This window comes from Lepisma saccharinum, chromosome 16 (assembly GCF_977018435.1).
Source record: "Lepisma saccharinum chromosome 16, izLepSacc3.1, whole genome shotgun sequence".
Classification (NCBI taxonomy): Eukaryota; Metazoa; Arthropoda; class Insecta; order Zygentoma; family Lepismatidae; genus Lepisma; species Lepisma saccharinum.
In genome coordinates this window covers 55,341,703-55,369,670 of record NC_139244.1, presented here as the reverse complement: position 1 = coordinate 55,369,670, position 27,968 = coordinate 55,341,703, and the positions used below count along the sequence as shown (strand labels likewise).

General features: G+C 37.1%; 1 protein-coding gene across 7 annotated transcripts in view; it reads left to right on the top strand.

The window, feature by feature from the left end:
• Positions 1-27,968, top strand: part of cno (adherens junction formation factor afadin) — a 446,647-nt gene that overhangs the window by 395,002 nt on the left and 23,677 nt on the right. For 4 of the 7 annotated variants that reach the window (XM_083138204.1, XM_083138206.1, XM_083138203.1 and 1 more), the window contains 7 exons: positions 6,559-6,632; positions 9,041-9,159; positions 11,517-11,714; positions 18,589-18,723; positions 21,183-21,345; positions 22,292-22,522; positions 24,425-24,566. In XM_083138204.1, the coding sequence (XP_082994330.1) occupies positions 6,559-6,632; positions 9,041-9,159; positions 11,517-11,714; positions 18,589-18,723; positions 21,183-21,345; positions 22,292-22,522; positions 24,425-24,566 (1,062 nt within the window). The remainder of the gene's footprint in view (positions 1-6,558; positions 6,633-9,040; positions 9,160-11,516; positions 11,715-18,588; positions 18,724-21,182; positions 21,346-22,291; positions 22,523-24,424; positions 24,567-27,968) is intronic. The other 3 variants (XM_083138207.1, XM_083138205.1, XM_083138208.1) reach the window with 3 other exon arrangements.

Below are 27,968 nucleotides of genomic sequence, written 5' to 3'. Positions count from 1 at the left end.
AAAATAAGCGTGTAAATATGTTAAGCAGGTTAAATTTTGTTCATTTAAGCAATTAAAAGCGTACGTGGATAGGTTAGGCATGTCAGGTTTGGCGCCATATTTATATCTCTGACCTAGGAGCAGTGGCGCTAGTGTCGCATGTTTAAATGGAAGCGACTAAGCCTCGCGACAGGTTAAGTTGCAGCAACTTTTCGCATATGTAGGCCCAACCGTGCGCGCAGAACATAGTTCCTGCTGCAGTAATGCCGATTTTCTCACTGTGTGTGATATCAACAGCTCGGCGGTTGAGGCGAGACTGGCACGGGAGATTCTGAGAGCCTTTCTCGCGCGGATTAATACATAAAATCTGCTGCAAACTTAACCTGTCGCGGTGCTTAGTTTGCATATTTTCCGAGAGCAAGGGTATCGTGGCGCTATGTTACTCGTGGTCACTACCCAAAAACGTATGATTTGATTGAAAGGGCACGGCTGTATTTTCTCAATCTGCGCAGGGGCAGACTGGCTGCTTTATGGTCGTTTCTATACCAAGACATGTAGCAGGAACCTAACACGGACAACGAACCTCAATTGGTAGTAAGCGAGCGGGTCTTTGTTGGGCCATGTCCTTGTATGACCCTCGCCATGTGGGAGATAAAAGGACAGAACGTCCAAGAGACCATGTGAAGTAGAAATTCCCCAGCATTTCGAGGTACGTATAACTGAAGCCATTAAGAAAGCGCATTTACTAATCTGGAGTACCCTCGTTGTCCACACAGGGAAAAGAGGGACACTTGGCCTTACTTGAAATATGCCAGAAATAATTACGCATTCTTCCTTTATTTTATTTTGTATCTTGTATGTTTTCGCCTTCCTAAGTCTTTAAAATCCGTTTCTTCTTGCTTCCTGCCTATCTTGTGGATCTTTGTTGTACTAAATTCTCTCTCTCGCTCTCTCCCACTCACCCCCTCCCTCTCTCCCCATCTCCATCGCCTAGTCTTTCCCAGGGGTTTATCCAGAATTTTCCATGTGGGTGTGTACAGTCACCGCCAATAAAAATGGGACACCTAGAAATACTCGCTTCCCTGCAAATCGTTATGTGTGTTGCCTAACTCTGGCGGCGGTTGTAGAAGTTGCCATTGAAAATTTGCTATTTAAATCCATTTATCGCCGTAGAGTTAGGCAACACACATAACGCCTTGCAGGGAAGCGAGTATTTCAGGATGTAGGTGTACCATTTTTATTGGCGGTGACTGAAAATTTTAGGGAGTGTGTTGTGGTGTGTGGATGATTCACTGGTCTTTTGTTCTCTCTCTTTCGATTCTCATCTGTCCCTTTTTCATTCACTCTCGGCCACTTTGAAGCAGGAGATGGCTAGTGTGTATATCATCACAAAAAAAATTAGTATTCTTTCCTCTGTTCGCAACATTTCCAACCAGGAATGTTTAATAAAGCCTCTAGTCCTACTGGTTCACTGAATCAAACCCTCATAGACGTGGTTAAGGGGCACTAACCCCCGAAACATCCCCATGGTCCCACTCAAATAATTTCCATGCAAGGAAATTTTAAATGAACACCAACTTTTTAAATAACTTTGCATGCAGATCACAGTCGGTTTAATCTTTTTAGTTATTGTACTTCTCAGGACATAGACTAAGTTAAATGATAATAATTATTATATACACACACACATACATACATATTTATTAATTAATTTATTTATTAAAAATCTACCACTATATAAAGGGAGATTGGTTTTGTACAAATGTGCAAAAAAACACCGAAAAATATTAATTACTGCAAAAAAGGAAGTGATTATATATGTATGGTGGCATGTTCCCAACATATTTCATCTATTCGAAATCCCGAAATAATGCGAATTTTGTACAAAAGTGACATTTTCCATGAATTTCAACACATTTTGTGTTTAAAACACACAAAAAAGGGAATAATTCCGACAGCTACATGAAACCACACGTAAACAGATTTTTTCCCACGATTTTTCACCTTTTGTCGGAGCATTTTGCATCAAGGAACAAAGTGCCCGATTTTTGTACAGACCTAGAACACACCTACCGTCAATCGGGAGCCTTAACATCGGCATTTCTTGGGTAAGGAATATTTTTGCATTACTGAGCGAAGTGCTATGAGTAGGTACTTTAAACTGTAGGTCCAATCGCGATTAGCCTTTCTGTGCATAAAGTAGACTTTAAAAACTCAGATTTAGTCCCCCCCAAACACGTCAGCCAGCTACGTCCCCGCAAAGCACATGGCTCAGTTATCTTCAGCATCAGTAAATCATTTAGGACAATTTTCCTCCTCGTACCTGTAGGTGAAGTATCTTCTACGCCTTTATCTTACTTCAATCCAAGATCCATGCTTCCATTAAGAACCATAAGCAGCACAGTTTTCTCAATTGTAGGAATGCCGTCCTCCTGTAATGAAAGAGTCCTGGGTCTCCACCGTACTATTGTACAATCACGGACACTGCCGGGTTGTAATGAATACATGGACATTCAATGGAATCGTTACAACCCGGCATTGTCCGTGACTGTACACTGGCTTGGGTCCCACTTTTTAACCAGTCCGAGTTAGCCTTTATGATCAGAAAGAGGACTTCAAAACAAACTTTGGCAAGCCTTTAGGCCATGGGCGTCGGGAGGGGGGGGGCGAACGGGTCGGTGACCCCCCCCCCCCTTGAAAATTGACATCGTTCATTTAAAGATTCAAGAAAGCCGAAAGTTTGTTACTCTTTATGTTAAGAACAGAAATAAAGTTAATTCAGTTAGCATTCAAACAGAATAATCTAAGTAAAAATGCATTGGATCGAAAACATTGAGTGAAGATAAAGCAACAATGTTACATTCTACCATTTCATCCAAAGAACAAATGGTTCCACAGTTTTCAAAATTCTAATAATTACAATTGTAGGTGAGAAGTCACACAACAAATTTTATGAACAAAAATTTCCCCTAACATTTAAAGCCTTTTCTTGAACGGGTCGTGCAAAAGTTAATATCAAAATGCATTTCAGATCCTAACAACATAAAATGCAAAAGAAATATTGGAAAATAGTTGTGCTGGTATTCACTTGTTTGGTGGATCGAGTCTCTACATGTATATAATAATAATAATAATAATAATAATAATAATAATAATAATAATAATAATAATAATAATAATAATTGTTATTATTATTATTATTTCGAATAACATTTGTTTTTATTAGTTTATATTTATTGTTGTATAATGACGTTTATAACCGTGCTAATACTACTCATTGTTATTTTTTCTGCTATTTAACTTTTATCATTTGCCCGACCCCCCCCCCCCCCATTTGCAAAAATTTCTGGCGACGCCCATGCTTAGGCCATAAGCATTCAATAATTTTTGTGCAATACAATTTAAGCAGTCATCTGATGTAACCAGAAATTTCACAAAAACAGAAAGGATAAAAATTAATCTCGTTAACTTACCAGAAGATTCTGCGAAGAGAGATTGTTATCGACTATGAATCCCACTCCAAAGGCTCCAAGTTTAAGTCCTGGATTGAGTATCTGAGAGTCTCGTTATGAATTTCACTTAATTATTAACATCATCGTGATTAACCAAATGTTACAAAAAGCGACGTTTTGTAAAAAATATACAAGAATATATACAGGTTGTGTGTGTACATGGCTGATTGGGTGTGCAGGAAGCATAGGGTAGGAGGTGCTAAGGCTGATGCCTACTATTAAATAGTGTTCTAATAACCATCTTTAACTGCTGAAGTATAAACTTATTGATATTATTTTTTCTAAGTGAATAGATACAGGTACGAGGGTTGATCAGCACACTCTGCTCCTGACATACTTCCAGTTCTTGTAGGGAAAAAGTATTTTGTGTGCTGCATGGCCTATCTTAGTCATGAACACCCGCCAAGTTTCTTTGATCTCATGCTTTTTGTTTTTGTTTTCCTGTTGACTGAAGTGTGAGAGGTGTAAGCATTCCAAAGAAGGTGGAGAAAATGGAGATTCGTGCAGTCATCAAATATTTGCTGAAGAAAAATCTGTCACAGACAAACATTTATATAATGATATAAAGAAGACACAAGGGGAGTCTGCCCCCCCCCCCCCTCATATGTCATGGTTAAAAGGTGGTGTCGGGAATTCAAGTGTGGAAGGCAGTCGTGTGAAGATGAGCATGCTGGTGGACCCTAAATGACAGTTGTGACTGAAGAAATGATCATTAGAGTCCATGATATTGTTATGGGTGACTGTTGCGTGACTATCCGATATTTAGGCGAGATCTGTAAGAATTTAGTGACAGAACATTTGCACACAAAAAAAATTCAGCACGATGAGTACCGATAATGCTCACGCAAGATCAGAAGCAGTATTGTCAAGTGAAATATCAGTAGTTTCTCTCCCTCATCAGAGCCGATAAAGAGAAGTTCATTCAAAGTTTTGTAACAATGGATGAAATGTGGGTGCACCACTTTGATCCCCAGTCAAATGGCTTTCGTATTTTGGGATGTAAACGAAATACTGCTGGTGGAATACTTTGAACACGGCACCAATGTCACAGGGAATTACTATGCCAGCCTAATTGAAAAAGTAGGAAATGCTATCAAAACGAAGAGGCACAGAAAGCTTGAGGGGGGGGGGGTATCCTCTATCAGCATGACAATGTGCCAGTTCACACATATCAAATTTCAGTGGCTGATATACACAAAGCACAATTTCAGTTGGTTGAAATTCATAGGAAGGTTCTGAAATGCTGGATGCTGTAAACGAATGGTTTCAGGAGCAGTCGGAAGATTTTGTCCGGGCCGGAATTGAGGCCCTAGAGTACCGATTGGAAAAGTGCATTGAAGTTGCAGGGGACTATGTTGAAAAATAAGAGTAGTTAAATGGGCCTCTGAGAAAGCCTTCTAGGTGAATGGCAGAGAGAGCATGCTGATCAACCCTCATAACTGGAACATACATGAAATTATTAAAAAATTAATTGATTCATCATCTTGGACAAGAAGGTTCCCCATCCCCCTTACCCCCCTTAAGGTATTTGGAAGGAGCTAGAAAGTGCCTCTCCCCTTCAAGTTGACTCAGATGTTGGCATTTGGTTATGAATACTATTGTAGTTTACTGTAAACAATATACCTGTTAATAATCCAGTATTATACTACCATTTATGCAATAAATTACAATGTTTTTGATAAAACTACAGTAAAACCTCGTTAACCCAGACCCTGATAATCCAGACTTGCCTAATCCAGACAGGGGGAAAAGAGAGAGAAGCAGAATGGAAGGTTTTAAATGTGGCTAGAAGTCAACAATCACATTTGTCATATTGCTCCCGTCACAGCTAAGAATACGTACATTTACATTTTACTCTACTGTATAGTGTATTTAGGCCTATGCCCTTTAAATACACCATAATAAACATGTTTTGTTGCTATAAACTGAGTTTTAATGCATTTTCTACTGTTCTTTTAAGTTATTTCAGTTAATCCGGACTTTCGTTAAACCGGTCAACTTATCCCCCATTAGTCTGGATTAACGAGGTTTTACTGTACGTAAATACTTCCTCCCCATATTTCTAATATCTTTCCTTTTTAACAAGGAGTAGTAATGCTGATTACTAAGCTTGTTCAATGTTTGACTCACAATCTCATTACAAGGGTTCGGAAGTTGAGGAAAAATCCCCCCCCTTTTTTTTTTTTCCTAGTGTCCGAAGACGAGGCCCAACATAATATATGTTCATTTTGGGTCATTGTAGGCCAGAAAAAGGTGGATTTTATTTGTCCTTTTTTGGGCTTATGGGTCCTTTTTTAGCCTTTTTTTAGGTCTTAGCAGCTTTTTTTTTGCAACTTCACCTTCTTTCGATTACATTTTTACATTTTTACTGCCCATTCTCAATTCGAATCATCATCAGTTCATCACCTCTTAAACATCCTTTCTGTAGTAAAGAAATAAAACAAATGAAATAAATAAATATATTCAAACCATCCCTGAAACGAGAGAAAAACATATTTGCATGACTGAAGCAGGTACGGTACAAGGTCCTTTAACCGTAACTTGTCTGGAAGGTCGCGCTGTAAGTGGCAACTTTCTCTTGTTTTGAAGCTTTCAGTTTTTTTGCACTGTGTGTTCCATACCACCAGATTTTTTTGATTTTTTTATTCATTAAATATGTAATTAAAACTGAAGTTATTAATTAATTTGGATCACATTTATACGTCTTTTTTTTCATTTTTGGATCCTTTTTTTGACATTTTTAGGTCTTTTTATAGGTTTTTTGGCAATTTATAGGTCTTCAACTCCCGGGCCCTACTCATTACCAATGGTTCTGGGCTTGAGCTGCTCAGGATGCCACTTTCCCCTGTCCAATCTAATCAGATATAATTAGTATTTATTGTCACAATTTACCCAGTGATATAGAGAAGTCATGAGCTATAAGAGAAAATCACAAAATAATTACAAGTACAAAAGTACTTTTTCTTAAATTATGTTAAAACTGTGCATGTTACTATTTACTTTTTGATGAGTACATATAGTACTTAATGCTGTGCACCTCTAATGATCAAATTGACATCTTTTGCAGGATGGAAGGCTTCAGGCAGGCGATCAGTTGTTGAAGGTGGATGGTCAAAGTTTAGTTGGGATCACACAAGAAAGGTAAGTGCCAACTAGTAAATGTAATAATGTACAAATTATTTTAGCATTAAGAAAAAGCTAAACATGCAGAAGGTTGTTCGGTGTATATCAGAACAACTTTAAGGTGTACTGACCTCAAGAAATGCCTTGCCACACCACCATGGTCATTTTCTATTGGACCACCAGCATTGTGGACTATCGCCCTACACCAGAGTTTCCACTCTTGGAGAACGGGCATGGGAATCCTATCCTATTCCTTTCGAAGGACTGGGGACAGTGTGTGGAGGGTGGTGTTTCAGATGTCATTTCAAGAGTCTGAATGCACAGAAATCCACAGGTCTGTCATCAGGGCATTTCACCGGAATGTTCTGAAATGGGATAACACTGATTCCTGTTTCCTGCTCCACCTCCTGATAAAAGCGGAAGGATGTTCAGATTTACAAATTTTGAGAAAATTTTGAGAAAATGAAAATTTCCAAATAAAAGCTGCAAAGAACTCGGGAAACAAAGTCGTAAATGCAAACCTCCCTTAAAATGACCCCTATTACCATTTACTCTGGAACACATTAAAAACTAAGGTTATAAATGATAATTACGAAATATTTTATAGCGTATCCTGGACCCACCTACAACGCAGTTATGCGATATCCACTTTTGCAATCCCAGCTCACATCTAAAGAAAATACTGCGTTTAGTGCCCGATTTGTTCTTGTCCTTATAGGTGTGTTTCACCTACGTCACACACTGTTGCATTGTGGGATTGAGCAGCCATGATTGAGGCCGGTTCTTGTAAACATAACTGAATTCAAGCGGGCGGGCAGGAAATTCTAGCCTTGTTTACGATGGTACTGTGCAGTATTCGGTTGTTTAACAGAAACTCACGTTTCTCCTCGAATTTTACGAGAAAGAACAGAAGGTGTGCTTCACGGCACGGGACTCGATAAGGGCTTGAGCCCTTGTCCATATGAATGTGCACCTGTTGAATATCCTCTGCATACAAATGAGGGATGTCTGTACAGAAGATGGATGTCATAATGGATTACCGAAAGTAGGCTGCATTCACCTTCACATTTCTGTCCACCTTACACATCAGCAACTTCCCTGCATAACCAAATCTGATGACAACCATGAAGCCTCTGGGGAAAGTGCCTTGGCAGTAGCAAACACAGTTGCTACACCCCTTGACATTGGTGTTACCGTACATAATTGACCGAATGTAACCAACCACTGCCAATGAGGTAAATGTACACTTCGTCCATTATGACCACAGTTCTCAATTTCGACCCTGCCTGGTGTTTTTACTATTCGGTGATACAAGAAATGTGCATGGAAATGAGCCATGACATACTCTTCCCAATAACGGTTCACTTTTCGCACAATTTGAGAACTGCACCATGAGACTGACACATGCAAACTGCAATACATGACTCATAATAGCTGCACCATCACTCCAGTTCAATTCCACAGATGGCAGTGATGTAAAGTCATTCAGATATCCTGAGCAACCTTCTGTATATGCACATAGTAGAGAAAAACTTTTATGTTTCATGTAATTTATTAATTGTCTATTGCTAGTTGTTTTTGATTAGACAAGAAATGCAAATCCCTGTGTTTAACACCAAACTACAGTCAAAAATGGACTTCCTATATTGTTATGTTTACCAACTACCATTTCGAACATATTCTTCATTCTTTTCATATCATTTGTGCCATTAATCCTATACCCTTCATAAATATCTGGTGTCTGTGGACCACCAAATAGGAATCACTGGTCTGTTGGAGAAACTTCTTAAATTTTTAATTTTTTATTAAATTTGCACAATTCTCAGATCTGTCACATACATATTTTTTTAAAATTAAAAGTCCCTTGTTATCATCAACACATTGATTTTGTAACCTAAATGCTGCTCAATATACATTACTGTATTCATGTGTCATTACATCATTTGAAACATTATAGAAGTTACTATGAGACATGTAGTTTTTGTTTTTTGCACTGAAAGTACATTAGGATTTAGAAGTTTTAAAATTACCACTACCATTCAAGGTAAGTGATTAGTCATTTATGAGTGACTGGATTATATTGTAGAGAAATTTATTTACATCACACACCAAAAGGGATATAAACAAATAATATTCACACCATGGTGGGTGACTGCATTGATTATAATCAATTATTTGATATAATTATTTGACCCATGAACTTTCCACCAAAAGTTGTGGGTTCAAGTCTGCCTGTGCATGGGTGATTGATTGATTGTATTTGTGCTGTCATGTAAGTTCACATGTCATGTTATCACAATCCATCTTCATAATCACACTTTCCCAAAAGAGATGGAAAAAGTGATGTTAAATAGCAAATTAATAAATAAGTTTTGACTTCACTTAACTGATTATCATCTTTAAATCTTGTTTTTTAAATTTTTCAGGGCTGCCGAATATCTAGTCCGCACTGGACCAATGGTGACATTGGAGGTAGCAAAGCAGGGAGCCATCTATCATGGGCTTGCAACTTTACTTTCACAGCCATCACCTGTCATGGGGAGAGGTAAATTCATTGTACAAATCATATTTTTCAATGTGATGTGTTATGTAAATTTCAAAGGCTACACAATCATTGCCACTCAAGTTATTGATTAGGTTAGGTTGTGCTTAAAATTTTCAGGTATATGCTAGGTGTGACAATTTAATTCCAGAATGGCCATGTGAGAGCAGAATTTGCTTGGCTGTGCACTAGTGGCTGTGTCACTTTCGACACATACTCTGCTTGTAAAACTATGCACTTCGTGAGATGATGGTTCCACTGCTGAAAACAGTCTTAAAATTATTTTTTTGGTGTCACTTTGCATTGGATGTCAGGAATATCAGCAAATATTTGTCCCTTCTGGACATCTTTTTAATTTTGGAAAGAGTGGGGTGAATAAGGTGGCTGGTCCATTTTTGTAATTGATTTTTGGACAGGAACTCACGAACTCTTAATGTATCATATGTAGGAGCATTGTCATGTAGGAGGATCCATTTTTCAGTGCAGAGTTTGGGTCTCATCTTCTAAACAAAATCCTGTAACCTTGTCACCACTTACAAATAACACTGTTGATTCAATGAATTCACTGTGAACTAATCCCTTGTGATCAATGAAACACACAAGCATGGTCTTGAACTGCGAATGAGACATGCATGCTTTTATTGGCCAAGGCGAACTCTGTTTTTTCCATGGCATGCTTTGTCATTTTGTTTCTGGGTCATATTGAAACACCATGTTTCACCACTGGTAATGACCCTATCAAATCTCAGCATTGTGAAAGATCACATGAAATCTAAAGCCAATGTTGCTTTTTGTCATCTGTCAAGATTTGTAGGGGAAAAAGTAATTACGTCAACAATATTCCTTCCTCTCTCTTCCTGCTCAGAAACAAATTACTCATTTGCTCTGTGGCTCATGTAAATGCAAGTTGGAACATGCCCAAAATTGCTTGGATTGCTTGACTCAACACCCCCAGTAACTCGCATCAGCCATTCCAGGAATTAAATGGTCACACCCCGTAGTGGAGAATATCTTATCATCATTGTAATTATAATTTTGTTTGATGTTTTATACATCTCAAAAAATACACATACATAGTATATATTTTTAAAGGTAGACACCACCTACATATAAGATGACATAGGACTATGGTGGAGTTATAAAGTTGTCACCTTGTACCAAGGGGTCCAGGTGCCTGGTGGAGGCACGTTGCACAGGGGTTCAGATCCAATTTTAAACTGTATGCCCAGTCCAAATTAGTCTAACAAACAAAACAAAAACTATTCATAACTATATATCTTTCAGACTCTGTAGTTCCTAGAGATAAGGATTTGTTAATAAAACAGTACAGTTGTATTTCTACAAGTGACAGTTAAATTTCACGAGTATCGAATAATGTGAAACAATAGAAAAAGAATAACTGGGTAGTTTTCATTTTACTAGTATGTTGAAATTCACTGATTTCAAGCTTTCTTATATTTATTTTTTATTGTTCTGTTCATTATAGTATTTGTTCTTCAATACTGGATAAAGCTTATCACAACTGTTTAAGCATGGGATTATAAAATAAAATATACATAATTGTTTCAAAATTTAAATAATATTTTGAAAATGTGAAATTAGTAATTTGCCTTTCAAGTATCAAATTTTTCAGTCTTATGGAAGTTTTCATTTATTAAAGAAACACACTGTAATTTAATAGAAAATTTAACAGGTGTAAAAAAATGTAAATTTGAAAATAATATGCTGATAACCACATGGTTATGATATATGTGTGAGCAGTTGCTACAAAAACATACTGCAACCATTTGTGTAAATTGTTACTGAATCATGCACCTTTATTTTACAAATGAACAGCAACTGAAGTGGAAAATGTTAGGGGGAGGGGGTTAGCTGTGGGTTCCTGTGGTAATGAGACAGCTGAGGGAATGCTTTGCAAAAATTATCCTAGCTGGGGAGAGGGGGATATGATCCTTCCACATCCCCCCCCCACTTCGAGCACTGCAAAAGAATATATACAACAAAGAAGTACTATGATTAAATATTAAGGCATTAACAATATTTTAACCTCTGTTTGATGAACTTTGTTTCTTCAATATATGTTTTAACTGTGAATTATTTAATACAGGTAGGTATACTTTAAGTTTAAGTCAAATAGACAGACCTATTCTTGGTAGTGGACTATGTGGGATTAGTAAGGTTACTATATTCCTAGAATGGGCTCTAGTAGTTTACTGGGGCAATCAGAGGTTTTAGGTGGTGGCTTTAGTTAGCAATATCTGTCATAGCTTTTAGTTTTAAAGTCTTTAGTAATATAAACAAAAATATTGATGTTTTGCTTACTTCTGTGTCTAATTCTAACTTACTAATATCTACTTCAGCTTTCCTACCAAAATCTCATTCTGCAATTTACTCTGATGGTGTGCGTGGCTGGAAACAAGTGGGGAGCCTTCCTCCTAGTTCTTCTCTGTCCAATCTTCGCTCTGGGCACAGAGATAACCGTGCCGAATGGAATGGTGCACGCTATGGATCTATGACATCCAGTAGATCTAGTCACAGCCTGAGTGCAAACCGTGCAGGTGCGGATCTTCAAACCAGTGGTTTTAATAATATGTTACTTTGTCCTTACCCTTGTGCCTCGGTTGATGTGTATGAAATGGGGAAGAGTAATTATAGCTCTATTTTGAAGTATATGCATAACAAAAATGATTCTGGCGGTGAGGTTAACTGCGCAATATGCAATGAGGGTAAAAAGAACTTCATATCGTCAAGCTACTCGAAAGATTTTCTCTATCCTGACAAAACCAATGACTGTGATAAGGTTAAAAATAGTTCGTCATCATCGAAAGTTATTCATAATTATTATAACGATAAGAAAGATTCTAGTGATAAAAGTTGTGAGAAACCTATGAGTCCTGATGCACATACACCAAAGTTCACGCATGTTCCATCCACTGAAGGAAGTAGCATGTCCCCAACCTCTTCATCGTCCACACTAGCACAGAATACGAACTCGTCATCATCTTCGCTGTCCACGACTGCTTCTGCATGCCAAGGTGGTGCAGCTATGGCCAACGAGAAGAGTCGTACAGAGACAGCTTCCGTCCTTAAGAGTACCGTGCTTAATCTCGACGTGTGTGACAGCGTCACGGAAGATACAAAGTCGTGGAAATCACCTGATGCAGTTAGATTTGGTTGCGGAAGGGTGGCAGCCCTGGCGAAGCATTTCTCTAAACTAGCTACGGACAGCAGCAATCACAAGCTGAGGAAAACCAATGGAGTTTTCAAGTCCACGCCGAACATAAGCGAATCAGCCATGGAGGAAGGTTGGAACCCGAAAACCTTGCTGCCTGCAACGTCGCTTGACGAAACCACGTACCAAGTTGTCTACACGATAGAGAGAACTAAGTCAAAGTCAGTGAGTTTCAGTGTAGATCATTTAGTTCACGATGAATTAGCTAGGGATGTTGTGTGTGAGTCTTACTCTCTTACGCCAAGTTCCCAGCCTTTTCCAGACCGCCCCAGGAGTGAAGATAATTTGCTTGCTCAGGGGTGCCTCCAGGGTAAAACAACCACCATGATGATACCAAGGTCAAAATCAGCAGGATCTGGCATGTTCACTGATTTGACACCTCAGTCAGCCATGTTGAGTAAGCCTTACATCCAGTGTATCGTTGTAGTGCAGCACTTGGATCAGTCAGCTTTGGCTTTAATTTTTTCACTGTACATGAGTGTAGCATGTACTGTTATTATTTATTTATTCCATTTATTTGCAAGTTTTGTTGCGAAGCAGTGTATCTGGAAAGACACACACAACACTAGAATTGCTTTTTTCATTTTTAGTCGAGATTTTATTATTCAACCAAAACTCTTAGTCCACATTTCTTATTCTCCTATTAAGTTGCTATTTTCCGCTGCATGCAATCTTGATTTAAGTGTATTTTCTCATGAGCTTTTTTCACCGTCATTAAAAAAAAAAAAAAACAAAGGGAAAAAAAATGATTTTACATCCATGGACTAGTATTAAGTTTGTGCCAATGCAGATAAAATACTGGTACTGATGACCAGTGCACATAGAAAATTAATGGTTTATTATTTATTATTCTCAACTATGGCATGCAACCAACAAGGTGACTGCAATCTATTTGAAAAACAAACTAGATATTTAGACAAACCTGGATATGTGAATTACATGTTTATATTCATAAAAATAAGAACAAAATTGCAGGATTTTTCAGTCAATTACAAGCTAAATATAGATGTTGGTGAATAGCTAATGAAATGATACCACTAGATTAACAATAAATCTATTCCATTCCTGTTGTAATGTAGAGTAATTCATTCAATTGGTGAAAATTTAAAGAAATATGGGAACTTTATTTACTTGTTTTCTGATGTCAAATATTGGCTTATAAATGGCTTGCACCAAACACAATGGCTGTCCTTCGTTGCGGAGTGGTTAGCACAGTGTGCTGCGATGTCAGGTGTCCTGGGTTTGAATCCCAGCCTGAGCATTGAGCATGGCTGTTTGTGAGTGTCCATCATATCATCACTCATCCTCATCTTCGCGATTAGCCAAAGTGACATAAGTGCAAAGTGAAATGAATCAAATCAATCAAACCAAATACAATGATAAGAGAGTGGCATAGATGATGGTATAATTGAAATAGTAAACTATACAAGGTACTCAGTGGTAGCATTGCACACTACCAAGGATGTTATTGTTTATAACATTAGCAGCCATACACTGTCATCTTCTGTCAACATAGGTTCAGCTGAATCTTGCTTCATTATTTGTTACTTGATGACTAATCATACCCCTGATTATCCTTCATAATATTGGGTTGATGTATAAGTTCATAACATTTTTTCAGCATTGGAAAGTGTTTTTTTGTTGTTGTTGTTGCAGCAGCACTTAATGATGCAGTCTTCCTGGCCTACTCGATGATTTGTGTTGTTTTCACTTAGTGTGCGGTATCCTGAAACTTGCCCATGGAATGCAAATGTCGCATGATGGTTAAATGGTTACATTTCATTACATTTCCTAATTCTCAGGTCGACTGACGTGGATCTTTGTGGATTAAAGCGTTTAAACGGTCTTCATTAAAGCCCGAATCTTCCTGAACTTGGAGTATCACTCAAGTCAAAATTACCCTCTTTAAAAAGACAAAAAAACGATTTTCTTGCCCTGCTTTCCCCGTTGGCATTCTCCCTGTACATGGCACAAATGTTTTGAGCTGCCTCCGCTGCCTTTGCTACTCATTTAAACTCAAACAGAAGAATATGTCGGAAGTGTTCGTTTATTTCCGCTTGACACGTATTGTTCATTAGCCCACAAATAACATTGTCTTCCTTCAAATTTGCATAATTCAATGTGTATTCACAAGCACAACAGTTACAAGCAAACTTCTAACACCACAGTGTTGCCATACCAAACACAAATGTTACGAATTTATGCATAAACCCAATATATAAATAATGCTTGGATCAAATAGTCAGTTAAACTATGCATGAACTGTAGATTACAAATTATCTACTTTCACTTGCCCTATTGATTAGCATCTTTGCTTGAGTTTTAACGTAACTAAAACTTGATCAGGAACAGCAACTGATACTATGGTTAATAAGAAGCACATGATAGCTATAGATATTACCCACCTAAAAATTGTGATAGGAAACATGACTTTCATTTTCTTGCTTTATTGAGTTGAAGTCATACACCTGAAGTACCTGTTGTTACTGCGTCAGTTGTTAGGTGCATTGAACACTCGACTCGCAATATCACTATCTTGCCATGATTAGCCAAAAACGGCAGAAAAGTGACACTAAATATAAAAAATCAAGCAATGTCACCATCAGATATTGTTCATTTAAGTTCTGGTCTAGCATAGAGCTTGTCCCTTCATCTATTTATCTTCATCACACTAAAAGGAGATAGACTAGCAACTTTAAGTACAGTAAATCCTCATTGATCCAAACTAATGGGGGGATAAGTTGACTGGTTTAGTGAAAGTCTGGATTAACTGAAATAACCTAAAAGAACAGTAGAAAGTGCATTAAAACTCCGTTTATAGCGACAAAAGACGTTTATTATCGTGTATTTGAAGGGCATAGGCCTAAATACACTATACAGTACAGTACAAAGTCTGCGGGAAACAGAATGTCATCAGTGGTTGATTGCCTTTTCTTTGGGAAGTTCTCTTGTTGACTTCTAGCCACATTTAAAACCTACCTTGCATTCTGCTTTTTGTTTGGCCTTTTGCCTGTCCGGATTAAGCAAAGTCCAGCTTATCAGGGACCAGATTAACGATGTTTTACTGTATATTAAAGTACCACTTGATGCACAGTGTCAGTATTGTTAATCACAAATCAGTTATTTATCAGCATGTGTAGCTGAATGGTAACACTTTATCCTCTAGAAACGGTACAAGAAATCACCACCTGCAGTATTTCCCAGGTCATCTTATACTTTGAAATATACTTTGTGGATGTCATCTACTTTTAAAGGTTACTTCCTCGTAAAGTAACTCTATATGATTTCCCTTCATATTTCTGTCCACTATTAGAATTTACTTGACAGCTATCAATGCAACATAAAATCTTAATTTCTTAGAACAATAGTAATTTGCTGTTGCTTTGTATACTTTCCCCTCAGTTTCTTGTCTAATAGAATCAAGGTGAGAACATAAGGCTGCAGGGCTGCATAATTTCGATTGATATGGGGTGTATCTCGAATACCAGCTAGTACTAAATTGCTTTTTAATATTCAAAATTGAAAATAAGATTTGATGTTTCTGATTTATTTTGGTTTCTTGAATTATTTATTGTTAAGTAAATTATTCTTCACTTTGCTTTAGTTCTCTGTGTTTCTTGCATGCAGAATTTTATATAATAGCAAATTATGTAGTGTAGATTAGCTGTTGATTCTAGTCAGTTATCGAATTTCTTGAGTCATTAACAGGCGAGTTCTTATGTGTGTGCTTTATAGTTTTCTTGGCATATGCGTATATGTTCTGCATGGCTGTAGTTGATTTTGTAATTAAGTGTGTACTTATTTACTTGTAGATGCTTTCTTTTCAAAGCTTGCCAACTATTTTTTCTAGTTAAGTATGACTTGAGTAACTTTAAAGAATTGAACAAATGATTAACTACTATTGTTAAAATCTCAGTTGTGACATTATACAGTTTTTTAAAAAATTTAGTTTATTTAAGTATGTTTTCAGCAAATTTGGCAAGATGGTGGAATATCTTGATAACTAAACTTCTAAATTTAACATTAGAAAACAGAAATTGAAGAATTCTAAGAACCAACAAATTCAAAATTATGCCTGATATTTTGCTAAATGAAAGATCAGAATATTTAAATAAAAAATGTTCATGTATAAAAATTTACTATGTACCCATTTAGAAAATAGTCAGCAAACTTATGTTACGAATGTAATAACTGGGTTTACTACTATTAATTTTAATGGATATTTTAGCGTAAGTACGGATTGAACCTAGGCCTTTGGCATTCCATACCTATGCTGACTTTGTGCTACAAAGTCATCCTTTGGCACCTTACAATTTCCACAACTTCAATCTCTATGTAACATGTTTGCTAGAAAATATGAAGCCATATTTTAAATGCTGATCAAATAGGCTGAATTAATGAACACATATACATTATTGTTGGCAATGTTACTGTCAGTGAGATGAAATCTGCATTATTGAAAAAAAAATGCATTCCATGACACTTATACAGTCATGGACATGTGTGGATTGTATTACCAATTTGATTTTTAATAGAATTGTTAGAAATGTTAGAAAAACAGAAATGTCCATGACTTGACTTACAATATGCTATTGTCAACATACACCTTAATACATAATGTAGTTGTAGCTGTGTAACTACGTATATAGATTTGCTAAAGTAGATAACAATGCCTTAATCTTCCCCCAACTCCCTCCTTAATCGTGAAATTATTCCCAGTTACCATTAACCAGTTAACTGAAACATGCATTTGCATTTTTGTTATCAGTATTAACTCACTGGGGATGTGGAGATGATTGTCAAATAAATTATTGTCAAGATCTTCACAAGACTATATTACTTTGGTTTATGTTTCTGTTAAATATTGCTGCATTGTATTTAAGAATCAACATCAGTTCTTTAAACTCAAACTCTTACATATGCATAATCTTCATTGTTCTTTGTCTGCTATTCACAAATGTTAGACCCAAGTAAAATTCTTATGTGTCTTTAGGTTAGTTTCTGATATCAAGCATGAAAATAAAATAGTCAAAATCTTTATAAGCATAGTCTCTTATTTTACATACACAGTAGAGAAATTGTAATATTAAGGAAAATGCCATCATTAGCTAAGATTTTCTACTTTTATGCCCTATGTCTTTAATCTTTAGCTTTTGTTTCAGAAAATTTCCCTGTATGTATGGTGAATACTACATATAATTTGCACACATTATGCTTTCACTTGAGAATACTGTTCATGTATTTGATTTAAAATATATATGTAAATATTTTCATGTACAGTCTATTTTCAATTAGTTCTAAATTAACCAAACAGAAACAAAAACTGCTGATGTGGAAATATGCTGCATATTTCCAGGAAATATATGATGTGATGATTATTGTAGGCAATTGTGGGTTTTTCATCATTTTCCTGAGTTATGCACACTAGAAGCAGTTATCTTCGAAATGAACACTTATGACTAGGACTCTGAAGTTGATTACCTAAAAATCTCAAAAAATGGAGTATAGAATGACCTTAAAATTCTTTAAGAATGACCTTAAAATTCTTTAAAAATGACCTAAAAATAGTATTCGCTCTGAAAAAAGGTTAATAGTTCTATAAATCGATGAAACCTGTTCTTTGGTGGTTTAAGCTACTGAAGCAAAGTGATAAAAAAAATTAAGTGCTAATGTAGTTTTATTTTTTTAATTCAAGGTTGCATAAATAACACTGCAAGGTTTTTCCGTATGTCATTCATCTCCTTTCAGAGTGGGCTTTCCATGATAATCAGCCAGCATCTAAAAATACAGTTGTGTAGAGACTACGTGCAATGGTTGGATTTAAATTGATAAAACAATATAGCTTAGTAATTTAAATTTAAATTTTAAGACACAGTAAATAAATTTTCAAGCCCGAACTTCGCGATCCACCAACCACCCCCTCGGGACCCAGCAGTGGGTCACGCCCCATAGGTTGAGAAACGATGTTCTAGAGTGTACCAGTAGTTATATTCATTGTTAAGAGATTTAACCAATATGCATTAATCATCAATATGTGTTTAATGCACACAGCATGTGACCTACAGCAATGTTTCTGTTTGGTGTGGTTTATTTACTTCACAATGCTTTAATTCTGCATTGTTTCTTTCTTCATGCCATGCTTTAGTTATTAGGCATAGATTTAGCCTAGAGTAGTGAGTAATGCACAGGGTACTTTTCAGGACCACGAAGAATGAGTGAAAGAGATCTTCCTACTAAAGTACTTAGTGAACAAAATCACAATGGTGATCCTCGAAGAGGTCTTCCACTTCATCAACCAGCAATACAGAGTTCAAAATCGGTGCCATCATTAAATAGTATGTTAAATCATTAATTAAACATGTAAAAATTAAATTTCAGAGGATGGACCTTTCCCTTTATAAGGATTAATGTTTCTAGAAGAGGAAAGAAATTTAGACATTCAGATTTGGGTGTAACGATGCCTTTGCCTTTTAAATATATCAGAGCTATTAAAAGGATGGAAAAGAAAATTGTTAACACTTGTTAAATAACAAATCTGTTATAAATTTATGCAAAATGTTCAATTTTTTTATTATAAATTAATGCACATTGGGTATACAAGCAATTTTCCTTTCCTTATATTGTTTTTTCTTAACTTGAAAGAATAAAAATATGTAAGTTATAAAGAAAAAGGTTCCATTCTGAAGAAAATTGTAAATAAATTAATTGAATATTCTTGGAGAATTGATTGTATAGATGACAGCAATCTGTTATACATATAGGTAGCTTTCATTATTCCATTACACTGCAGAGATCTACATTTGATGAGACATAACCATAATTTTTCATTTGAGGGGTTAAAAAAGTGTATTCGGTATGGACCAATAGGAAATTTTTGCTAGTACTCATTAGCTACCATGCGATGCTGTCTAAAGCTTCAGGCTTTGGGTTTGGGCCATGACACACGCAGGTTCGAGTCATGTGGGAGGAAGTGTAACAACTTTCTTTGTGACATTTTGGCCAGTGTATGGGACCTGTGGCCACCCATCATGGTGAGAAAATTGGGGAGCTATGAAAAAGTATTGTAAGCCAGTCATGGAAACCTACCTACAGTGGCTTGACATCCTGACTGTAACTGGTTGAATGATTTCCCACCTCTGGTGGGAGTGAGACCAGCAGTCGGTAGGTAGGCACTGGCCCTCACACGCAGTTACACCACAGGTTATATAAAACTGAAAAGCTATCTATATAAAATTCAATGATGCCAAATAACTGATATTCTAATGATTTAGTATGAAATTACAAGGTAGGACTCCACATTCACTATCGTGCCTATTTGTGAAAGTGATGTGATTAGCTAGCATAGGGTTGTCAGATGTCCCATATATACGGGATTGTTTCCTTTTTTAAAGAAATGTCCCGGTGTCCCGAAAAATGTTCTCGGGATGCCCATTTGTCCCGTATTTAGCTAAATAAAAAACGAATTCAAATTTCAAAATCATTTTACACAACAAGAAATTAATAATAATTTATAACTAACCTAATTGGATACCAATTACCATTTACCACTCAATCCTCATATTAACATTGGCGTAGAACTGCTCATTGTCGATATGTCGAATAAGAAGCGACTCATGACTGGCAAGGGCAGTTCTAGTTCTAATACAGCTATTACTTGTTTCTTTTCTTGGTCAATGGAATCAGAGTGGAGTGGATAATATTCAGGGCTTAGGTGATGTAAGAAGTTTTCTTTTATTTCGTCATGCCAAAAAGAAAGTGTTCTTATGTTAGTGATTATTCTAAACAAAGGTCCTCTTAAAGGATGCCAAGTGTTCACTCAAATAGTAATATATTTCGTCAAAATGTTCAAAATTCGGCATTCAAAAGGTTTAAAATTTGGCATTAACAATGCTTTAAACTGCAACTGATTTTGTAATGTTATAAATTTAACTATATCCATGTCTATGTGTCCCGTTTTTTATTTTTATTTTAGAGATCTGGCAACCCTAGATTAGCACCAGGTTCCAGCTGCCTTTACCTCTGAGCATTGCTCCCAAGTACCCATTTATTAAGAGTCTGGGTGAATCCCAGAACAGCTCTATGCAGGGACATTGCTGGTGAAATTCTCACTGGAAATCAACCATCCTGGGAATCGAACCTGGTTCTCCCTCATGGCATCTGATTCCATACCTTCTGAACCACCATGTTTCATAAAAATAATGTCACAATTTTTGTAGTTAGTGCTGTACTTTCACCTGCCTGATTTCTTCGTTTTAAATTAAGTCTTGGGGAAGTAGGATATAACCCCCACCAACCCTCCAGCCATCGCCATATTACTTTTTTTTCCTTAGGTAAAGGAATTTTTGTAATTGATGTCATGTATACAATCAATCCTTCAATCATTTGCTAATATATTAAATGAATAAATAAATGTAAAAGTATACCTATTACAAATTTTGCTCTCCAACATAGGATGTGTAAATATGGATCTCATTGCTTTATTTTCTTGTTTGTACTTCCAGCCTTACAATCTAATCTGCATCCAGAAGTCACTAGCATTTTTTTTTTTTTTTAGCTTTGTGGTGGTGTGTTTTAAACTTCTAGGCACACTTTCTTATGCTTCTCTCTAGACTGTGACATGTCCCTAAGAGGGACATTTTGCTGTAACATTTGTGAAGAACTACAGTAACATTAAAATCATAGTAAAGATGCATAATTTTATAAGATATTTCAGTTATGTAAAATTAGTTGGGTCAAAAAAAGCCGGATGGTTACAAGTAGTGTTATTTGTTTATGCATTTATTATTTATTTTAGGTGGAAATAATGATTTGATACATACTCCACCAAATTCCCACTTCAAACAACATGAAGTTTACAACCCAGGCTACAGTCGAACATCTTCTACAAACAGCATTCCACAGAAGGCTTACGAGGGCTCCGCACATCCACCAACAGCTAATGGGGCAGTGAGATCAAGGTAAGGGAGTTTACGTAATTTCTTAAAATAATTTTGTGTTCATACTATGGGAATGAGAGACGTGGTAATAGATAATTCAGGTACTCACGTTTTCTGCAAAGCTATTTTACTTAATTTTCTATTAATTTCGGTAGCCATTGCCACCATCCTCGTTGGAATTCCTTGAGTACCTGAATAATTTTGTGCATAGATTAACAAATGATGTGAATCGACGTACTACATGTCAATATGATGTGTAGAGTTACACGTATAGCCATTTTTATTGTTGTTCATTCAGTGATATAAGCAAGCTGTGTACAAAACTGACCTTGCCCATTTTTAAGAATAATATACATGTTCTGTAAGCTTTGTTAACATGGTGTTCTCCTTGACAATAGGGGAAATGAATGTACTAAACATTTTTTAATCAGGTTGTTAAGTGAAAATTCACACCCAAGCGACAGGTGGCACATGTTGCTTGGGAAAGAACCAATCAGCAGCTATGTTTCACACCATAGTGGCATGACCCTGCATCAAATTGGTGAACTCCTCAAGTGGCACGTGTCACTTGTTACTTCGATGTGAATTCTCCCTAAGAGGGCGAGACATGTACTGAAAATCATACAATGTCATGTTTTGTGTTTAAGAGAAAGGGAGATGTAAACAATTAGAAATATTGCAAGGAAGAATAAAATGTAGAGAAAGATGGATACAAAACACTTGGAGGGAAAAGAAACACAAATATAAGAAATAAATAAATGAAAAGTGAGCAGTTGTTCCATGTTCCCCTGTGCGTATGCATGCGTAAGAACATCCCTTTATTAAAAATGCAGGGATTTTTTGTGTCATTTCACTAAATACAATAATGGCTCATAATTATAGAAAATATTAATGAATTAAGTGAAGTATTAATGTACAAGATGATCTATTGCATGCCATTTAATTCTATGCTTGATTCTTGTTACAGGTCCACCCAGAATCTGAACGATTCACGGAATGTCCCTCCAGGCCAAGGTCACAGTGTAGTTACGAGGCAGGCATCTAATCCAAGCTTATCAGGATCTCAACAGCAGGCTGAGGGCGAGAGGTTCTATCAGAACATCAGTGTGTATAGAAACCAAGAACACCAGAATCACAATGGGTATCCACCACCTAGTCCAAACAGGGGGCAGCAGCATCCTACTCCACATGATGAGAGGTATGATGCATTTTATTTTAATTACTGAAAAGCTGATGTGGACTCTAGTTTGTGACAGTTTGTCATGCATGTGAACTTTTGGAACATATACACACTGAATATTGCAGAAATTTGTCCTTTAATATGTTGGATCACATTGAAATATAATTTGTGTATGTACAGGGTGAGTCAGAAATATGTATACATGTTTGAAGTAAATATAGTGTGTTACTGTACAATGTAGAGGGAAAGTCTCCATTTCTTTTCACGAATTTTTCCCACCTTTCTGGAAGCTCGAAAATACCCTTACGGTAGAACTCCATTCCAGCTGCTCGCAGACACTGATGCACTGCTTTCTGTATGTCCACTGTCATCTGGTAGTGTTGGCCTCGTAACTGTTCATTCACAAAACCGAACAGATGATAGTCAGAGGGTGCAATGTTGGGACTGCAGAGAGGGTGAGGCAGGAGTTCCCACCCCATCGTGACACTTATCCGAAATGAAAAAAAATATTTTTAGTTTTCCTATACCATTCACCATTTCCCTCTACATTGTACAGTAACACACTACATTTACTTCAAACATGTACCCATATTTCTGACTCACCCTGTATTTGCCACTAAATGACACAAATTAGGGAAAACCATGTGCAATGTATGCGCTTCATAATATTAGAATGCTCAGCATTGAACAATGAGACTTATTGAAGCCCACAGGCTCCTCTTAAGTACAGGAATCATGTTTAGGCACAAACTGTATTAAAAATACAGAGAAATGGAAGCTTGATATTGCCATGAATTACTCAAAAAATATTGTATAATATTCTTACACAAATGAATATAGGATATCAAACTTTTCTTTTGGATGTACAGATTCAACTAGCAATAGCTACACTGCAGAACAAGGTTTACTATGTGGCCATCACGTATGATCTATACCAGTTACTTTCTTGAGATGTGAAGTGAGATGGCTCAAAAATTCCAAGCAAAAGCAACTCTTCATGCAGCATATACAGGGTGGCTACTCACCAGGAATTATACGTGAATTATTGGCACCAGGAATTATGCATGAATTCTGCTTGAATTTTTCTCCATAGACGTAACAAATTGCAATTTTTATTAGTTCAAATCTCATTGAATTAGTTTATATTTATTAATATCCTGAGGCATGTTTTTCACAATTTAGCTTTTATTTTTATCAAGGAAGGGAAGAAAAAGCCATGTGGAAAATAAAACCGAATTATCTAAACCTGTTTGCTTTGTTAGTTTTCTTTGCAGAATAATCTGCCTGGCATATGGAAAAATTATTGCAAGATCAGATATCTTGAAGTTGTTTAGGTCAATTTGAAATTCTTATACAATTTACAATTTTTCATACATTACTCTATCCCGTAACATTTGTGGCTTGTGTTTGTAGATGTACTTTTGGTCTGAGTATGCGAAATGACAAATTAAACTCCATACCTTAAACTAAATATTTTAAATATATATACCGTTTAATTGAACTGAATTAGAAATTTTGGATACATTCAAATTGCAAAGACCCTTTATATCATGTGTGTGTGTGTGATTGGTGAGAGGTGGTAATGCATAAGGTTGAAATAATGCTTGTATACACTTGAATGTTATTATGGCCCTAGAGTGGCCACCCTGATACATGACTTTGTGACCATGATTATACATTAACAGTCTCCATACAATGATTCTAGTCACTAAACAATAGAAAGTCATTACCTAAGTTCATGTTCCTATCTATCTATATAGTTCCTCTGCAGTTCTTCTTCAGGATTGGAAGAGAGAATGAGTCATGGAAGGGTTCAAGGTTCATGTGATTTTATATATTTTTTTAATGTCTCCAACATTGCTATTTAATATGTACTCTCTTGCAAGCAGAAGTAATTATGTATCTTGTTCTTGATTTCAGGAATCAGCAACAACAAAAAGCATTAAGGGGGTCACAATCGTCATTGCATCGTCAGGTCGAAAACATGACAGGACCAATGAAGGACCGTCCAGCATCATCATATATCCCTCAGAAAGATGCATATGGTCCCCAAAATAATCAGGTTTGTCTCACTTTTATAGATTTATGCAAATAGAGCTTTATTTATAGAATGTTCTTGTACTAATCATGACTTGCATAACTTTAATTTCCTTATTTACTAATTTTCATTTTTGTTTAATAATTTTACACCTTGTTATCTTGTAAAAGGTATTTTATGTACTATATTTGTATTGCTTAATAAGAGTGAACTGTTTGTCTAATTTCTCTGTTGCTCATTTAAATACTGTTTAAGCACATTGTTGAGAAAGATGTGCACATTGGGCATTGAGATGATAAGAGAAGTTTACAGTATTACTTTCATCTCTGTTTTCTCTTTACATTCACCTACTAGATTTGAAGATCTGCTACCCCCACCCTCCTGCTATAATTTATTTTAATTACAATTGAAAGAAATGAGAATAATTTTAAATTTCTTTTTTCAATGTTGCACCTTTACTCCCAAGGCTTTTTGATCTAGCAAAATATTTTCACAATATTGTATTCTTAAACACATTCAGACAGACATCTTTCAGAAACAAATATTATACTGTTTAATTTTAAATAATTTTCAGTATAGTATCTCATTTATACTGAGTGATCATTGAATTATGATCACTTGCAGAAGCAGGCATCCAACGTGGCAGTATGTAATGCAGCCTTTGGAAGTCGCTGGTGTATCCAAATGTCTGACATGCTTACCATAAAGCCCCACACGTGCTCTTTTGGGTTGATATCTGCGGAGTTTCCATGTGTTGAAAGCCAAAACTATGTTTCTGGAACTAATCCTACACAAGATCTCCACAGTGGCATAATTCATTGTTGTCTTGAAAGATCCAGCACCAGTTGAGAAAAAGTGCAACATGGCATAGTGTACCATGTCACCAAGTACTGTAGTTGCCGATAGTGAGCACCATTTGTACATTCATCCACATACACCAGGGGTTCCAGTTCTTGCTACTTCAATATTTTCCACACCATATACTTGCCCCCCCCATGCATGATGGATCCAATATCTCACATTGCCAAATGCAAACACATCAATCCACAACGTGGAGTAACAAACACGACTCATCAGAGTAGCACACCTTCTTCCAATCATCTAATGCCTATTGTTCATGCTCATTGCACCAGTCAAATCTTGAACCTTGGTGAGAAGTTGGTTGCATTGTGGGCATCTGTTGGCATAGACCATACGTGCAAGAGAGTAATGTATGAGGGCAAATTGAAAAATACAGACATTTTTCCATGTACCTTGCACTATTTTTCCACGTAGTCACCACAGCGGTTCAGGCATTTGTCCCATCCCACCACTAGTTTGGAGATGCCGCTGTTGTAGAATTTGGACTGTTGATCATGGAACCACCGCCAGACAGTGGTCTTTGCTTCGTCGTCACAAATGAACATCTGTCCTGCCAGGATACCCCAAGGATTCGTCAACCGTATCGTAAACACAACGGAAAACATTACCAGTGTGGATGCAATGGTGAAAGCGGATCAGCATGTGCATCTGAAGGACATTTTCCGAGGCAGATGAGGGTGCCGCGACCGCTCATTGTCATGAAGGTCTTCTTGGCCATTTTCGAACTCGCAACACCACCATCGCACACTTCTCAAAGCAAGATACTTGTCCCCATACGTCGGCTGCATTTTCCTTTGGATCTCGATGCCCGTTCGTCCCTTGCTCCATAGAAAATGAATAACACTTTGCTGCTCATATGACGTGGCCGTGTTGAGTACTACAGCCATCTTTGGAAACTGACAGCAGTGCCATGCCGCAGAGCAGTCGAGACTTAACGCTGAGTCGTTCCAAGAAAAACCTATTGCATTGAATATATATATATATACCAGGTGTAGAAGTATGAAACCGGAATTGACCGATATATGGTGCTAGCCAGCAGTGGAGGGCGCGGAACATCGCGTAAGCAGCGCCAGCTGCTGCCCGCCACTCCCGAGAACGTTAAATCGGAACACAGTAACCCGAGTGTCAGACAGAGGAAGGTGTTGCACACCCGGAACATGTCGAGTTTTGTGCCTAAGAACTACGATTTGCGGACAGCATTGGTGTTCTGTTATCATTTGAAGAAAACCGCCGCAGAATCGCATCGAATGCTCGTCGAAGCTTACGGCGAATATGCTCTCGGGAAAACACAGTGTTTCGAGTGGTTCAAGAAATTCAAAAGTGGCGATTTTGACTTGCAAAACGAGGAACGTGGGAAACCTCCGAAAAAGTTCGAAGACAACGAATTTCAAGCTAAAACCCGGTGAAACCGTTAACGCAGATCGCTACCAACAGCAAATGATCAATTTACATCGAGTATTACGTGAAAAATGACCGGAATATGAAGCAAGGTAACACAAGGGCATCCTGCTCCATGACAACGCCTCACCACACACAGCAAAACGGGTCCGGGAAACGATCGAGGAGTTCAAATGGGAGATACTAGGGCATGCGGCATATTCTCCCGACTTAGCTCCTTCAGATTATCATCTATTTGCCTCACTGGGACACGCTCTTGCAGAACAGCGCTTCAATTCGTATGAAGATGTACGAACATGGCTCGCCGACTGGTTCGCTTCAAAAGAAGAACGTTTTTTTTGGCGTGGCATTCATAACCTGCCGGAAAGGTGGGAGAAATGTGTAACTAGCAATGGAGCTTACTTTGAATAAAATATTGTTTCTCAGTTGCAAACACCAGCCGTTTACTTCTTGCAAACAAATTCCGGTTTCATACTTCTACACCTGGTATATATATATATATATATATCAGTTTCTCAATCACTAATATTTCGGCTGAAAAAAAATAGGGGAAATACTTTTCGATTTGCCCTCGTATCATGATGCTATCAATTCTTCTGGACTGTTCCAGGATATATTCAGTTATCAAATGTTGCACTGTGCTGCCCTGTTGACCCAATGAGTCTTTGGATCCAGAGCTCACCTCACACATCAACCCTTTGCTGCACTCGGCACTCTGTCGGTGGTTTGTTGTTTGTCCATTTTGATGCCAATCTTCTTAACACTTGCACTATGGTGGCCCCCGAACAACCCACAAGCGTAGTCGTTTTGAGATCGTGACACCAATCCTTCATGCACTTACAATCTGTCCTTTCTCAAAATATGGTAAGTTCTTCCCTTTACCCATCATGTCCATACCTACTGTTGAATAGAAGACTCCTTCTCAGTGCTCTGTTGGCTGCCAACATCACCCTCTTTATCATCATGTGGTCAGCCGGTCACATTTACTTTGTACTGAATAGTAATAATTCAATGATCACTTAGTGTATATTCTTATGCTAATATTTTCATACATCCCTGCACTGCAGTCTGGCACTGTCAGCTATAAAGTTCAGTATGAGTTTTTTCTGCCTTTCCCAACATGACATTAAAACAAAATTTTATTTCTTTTTTTAAAAAATTAAAGCA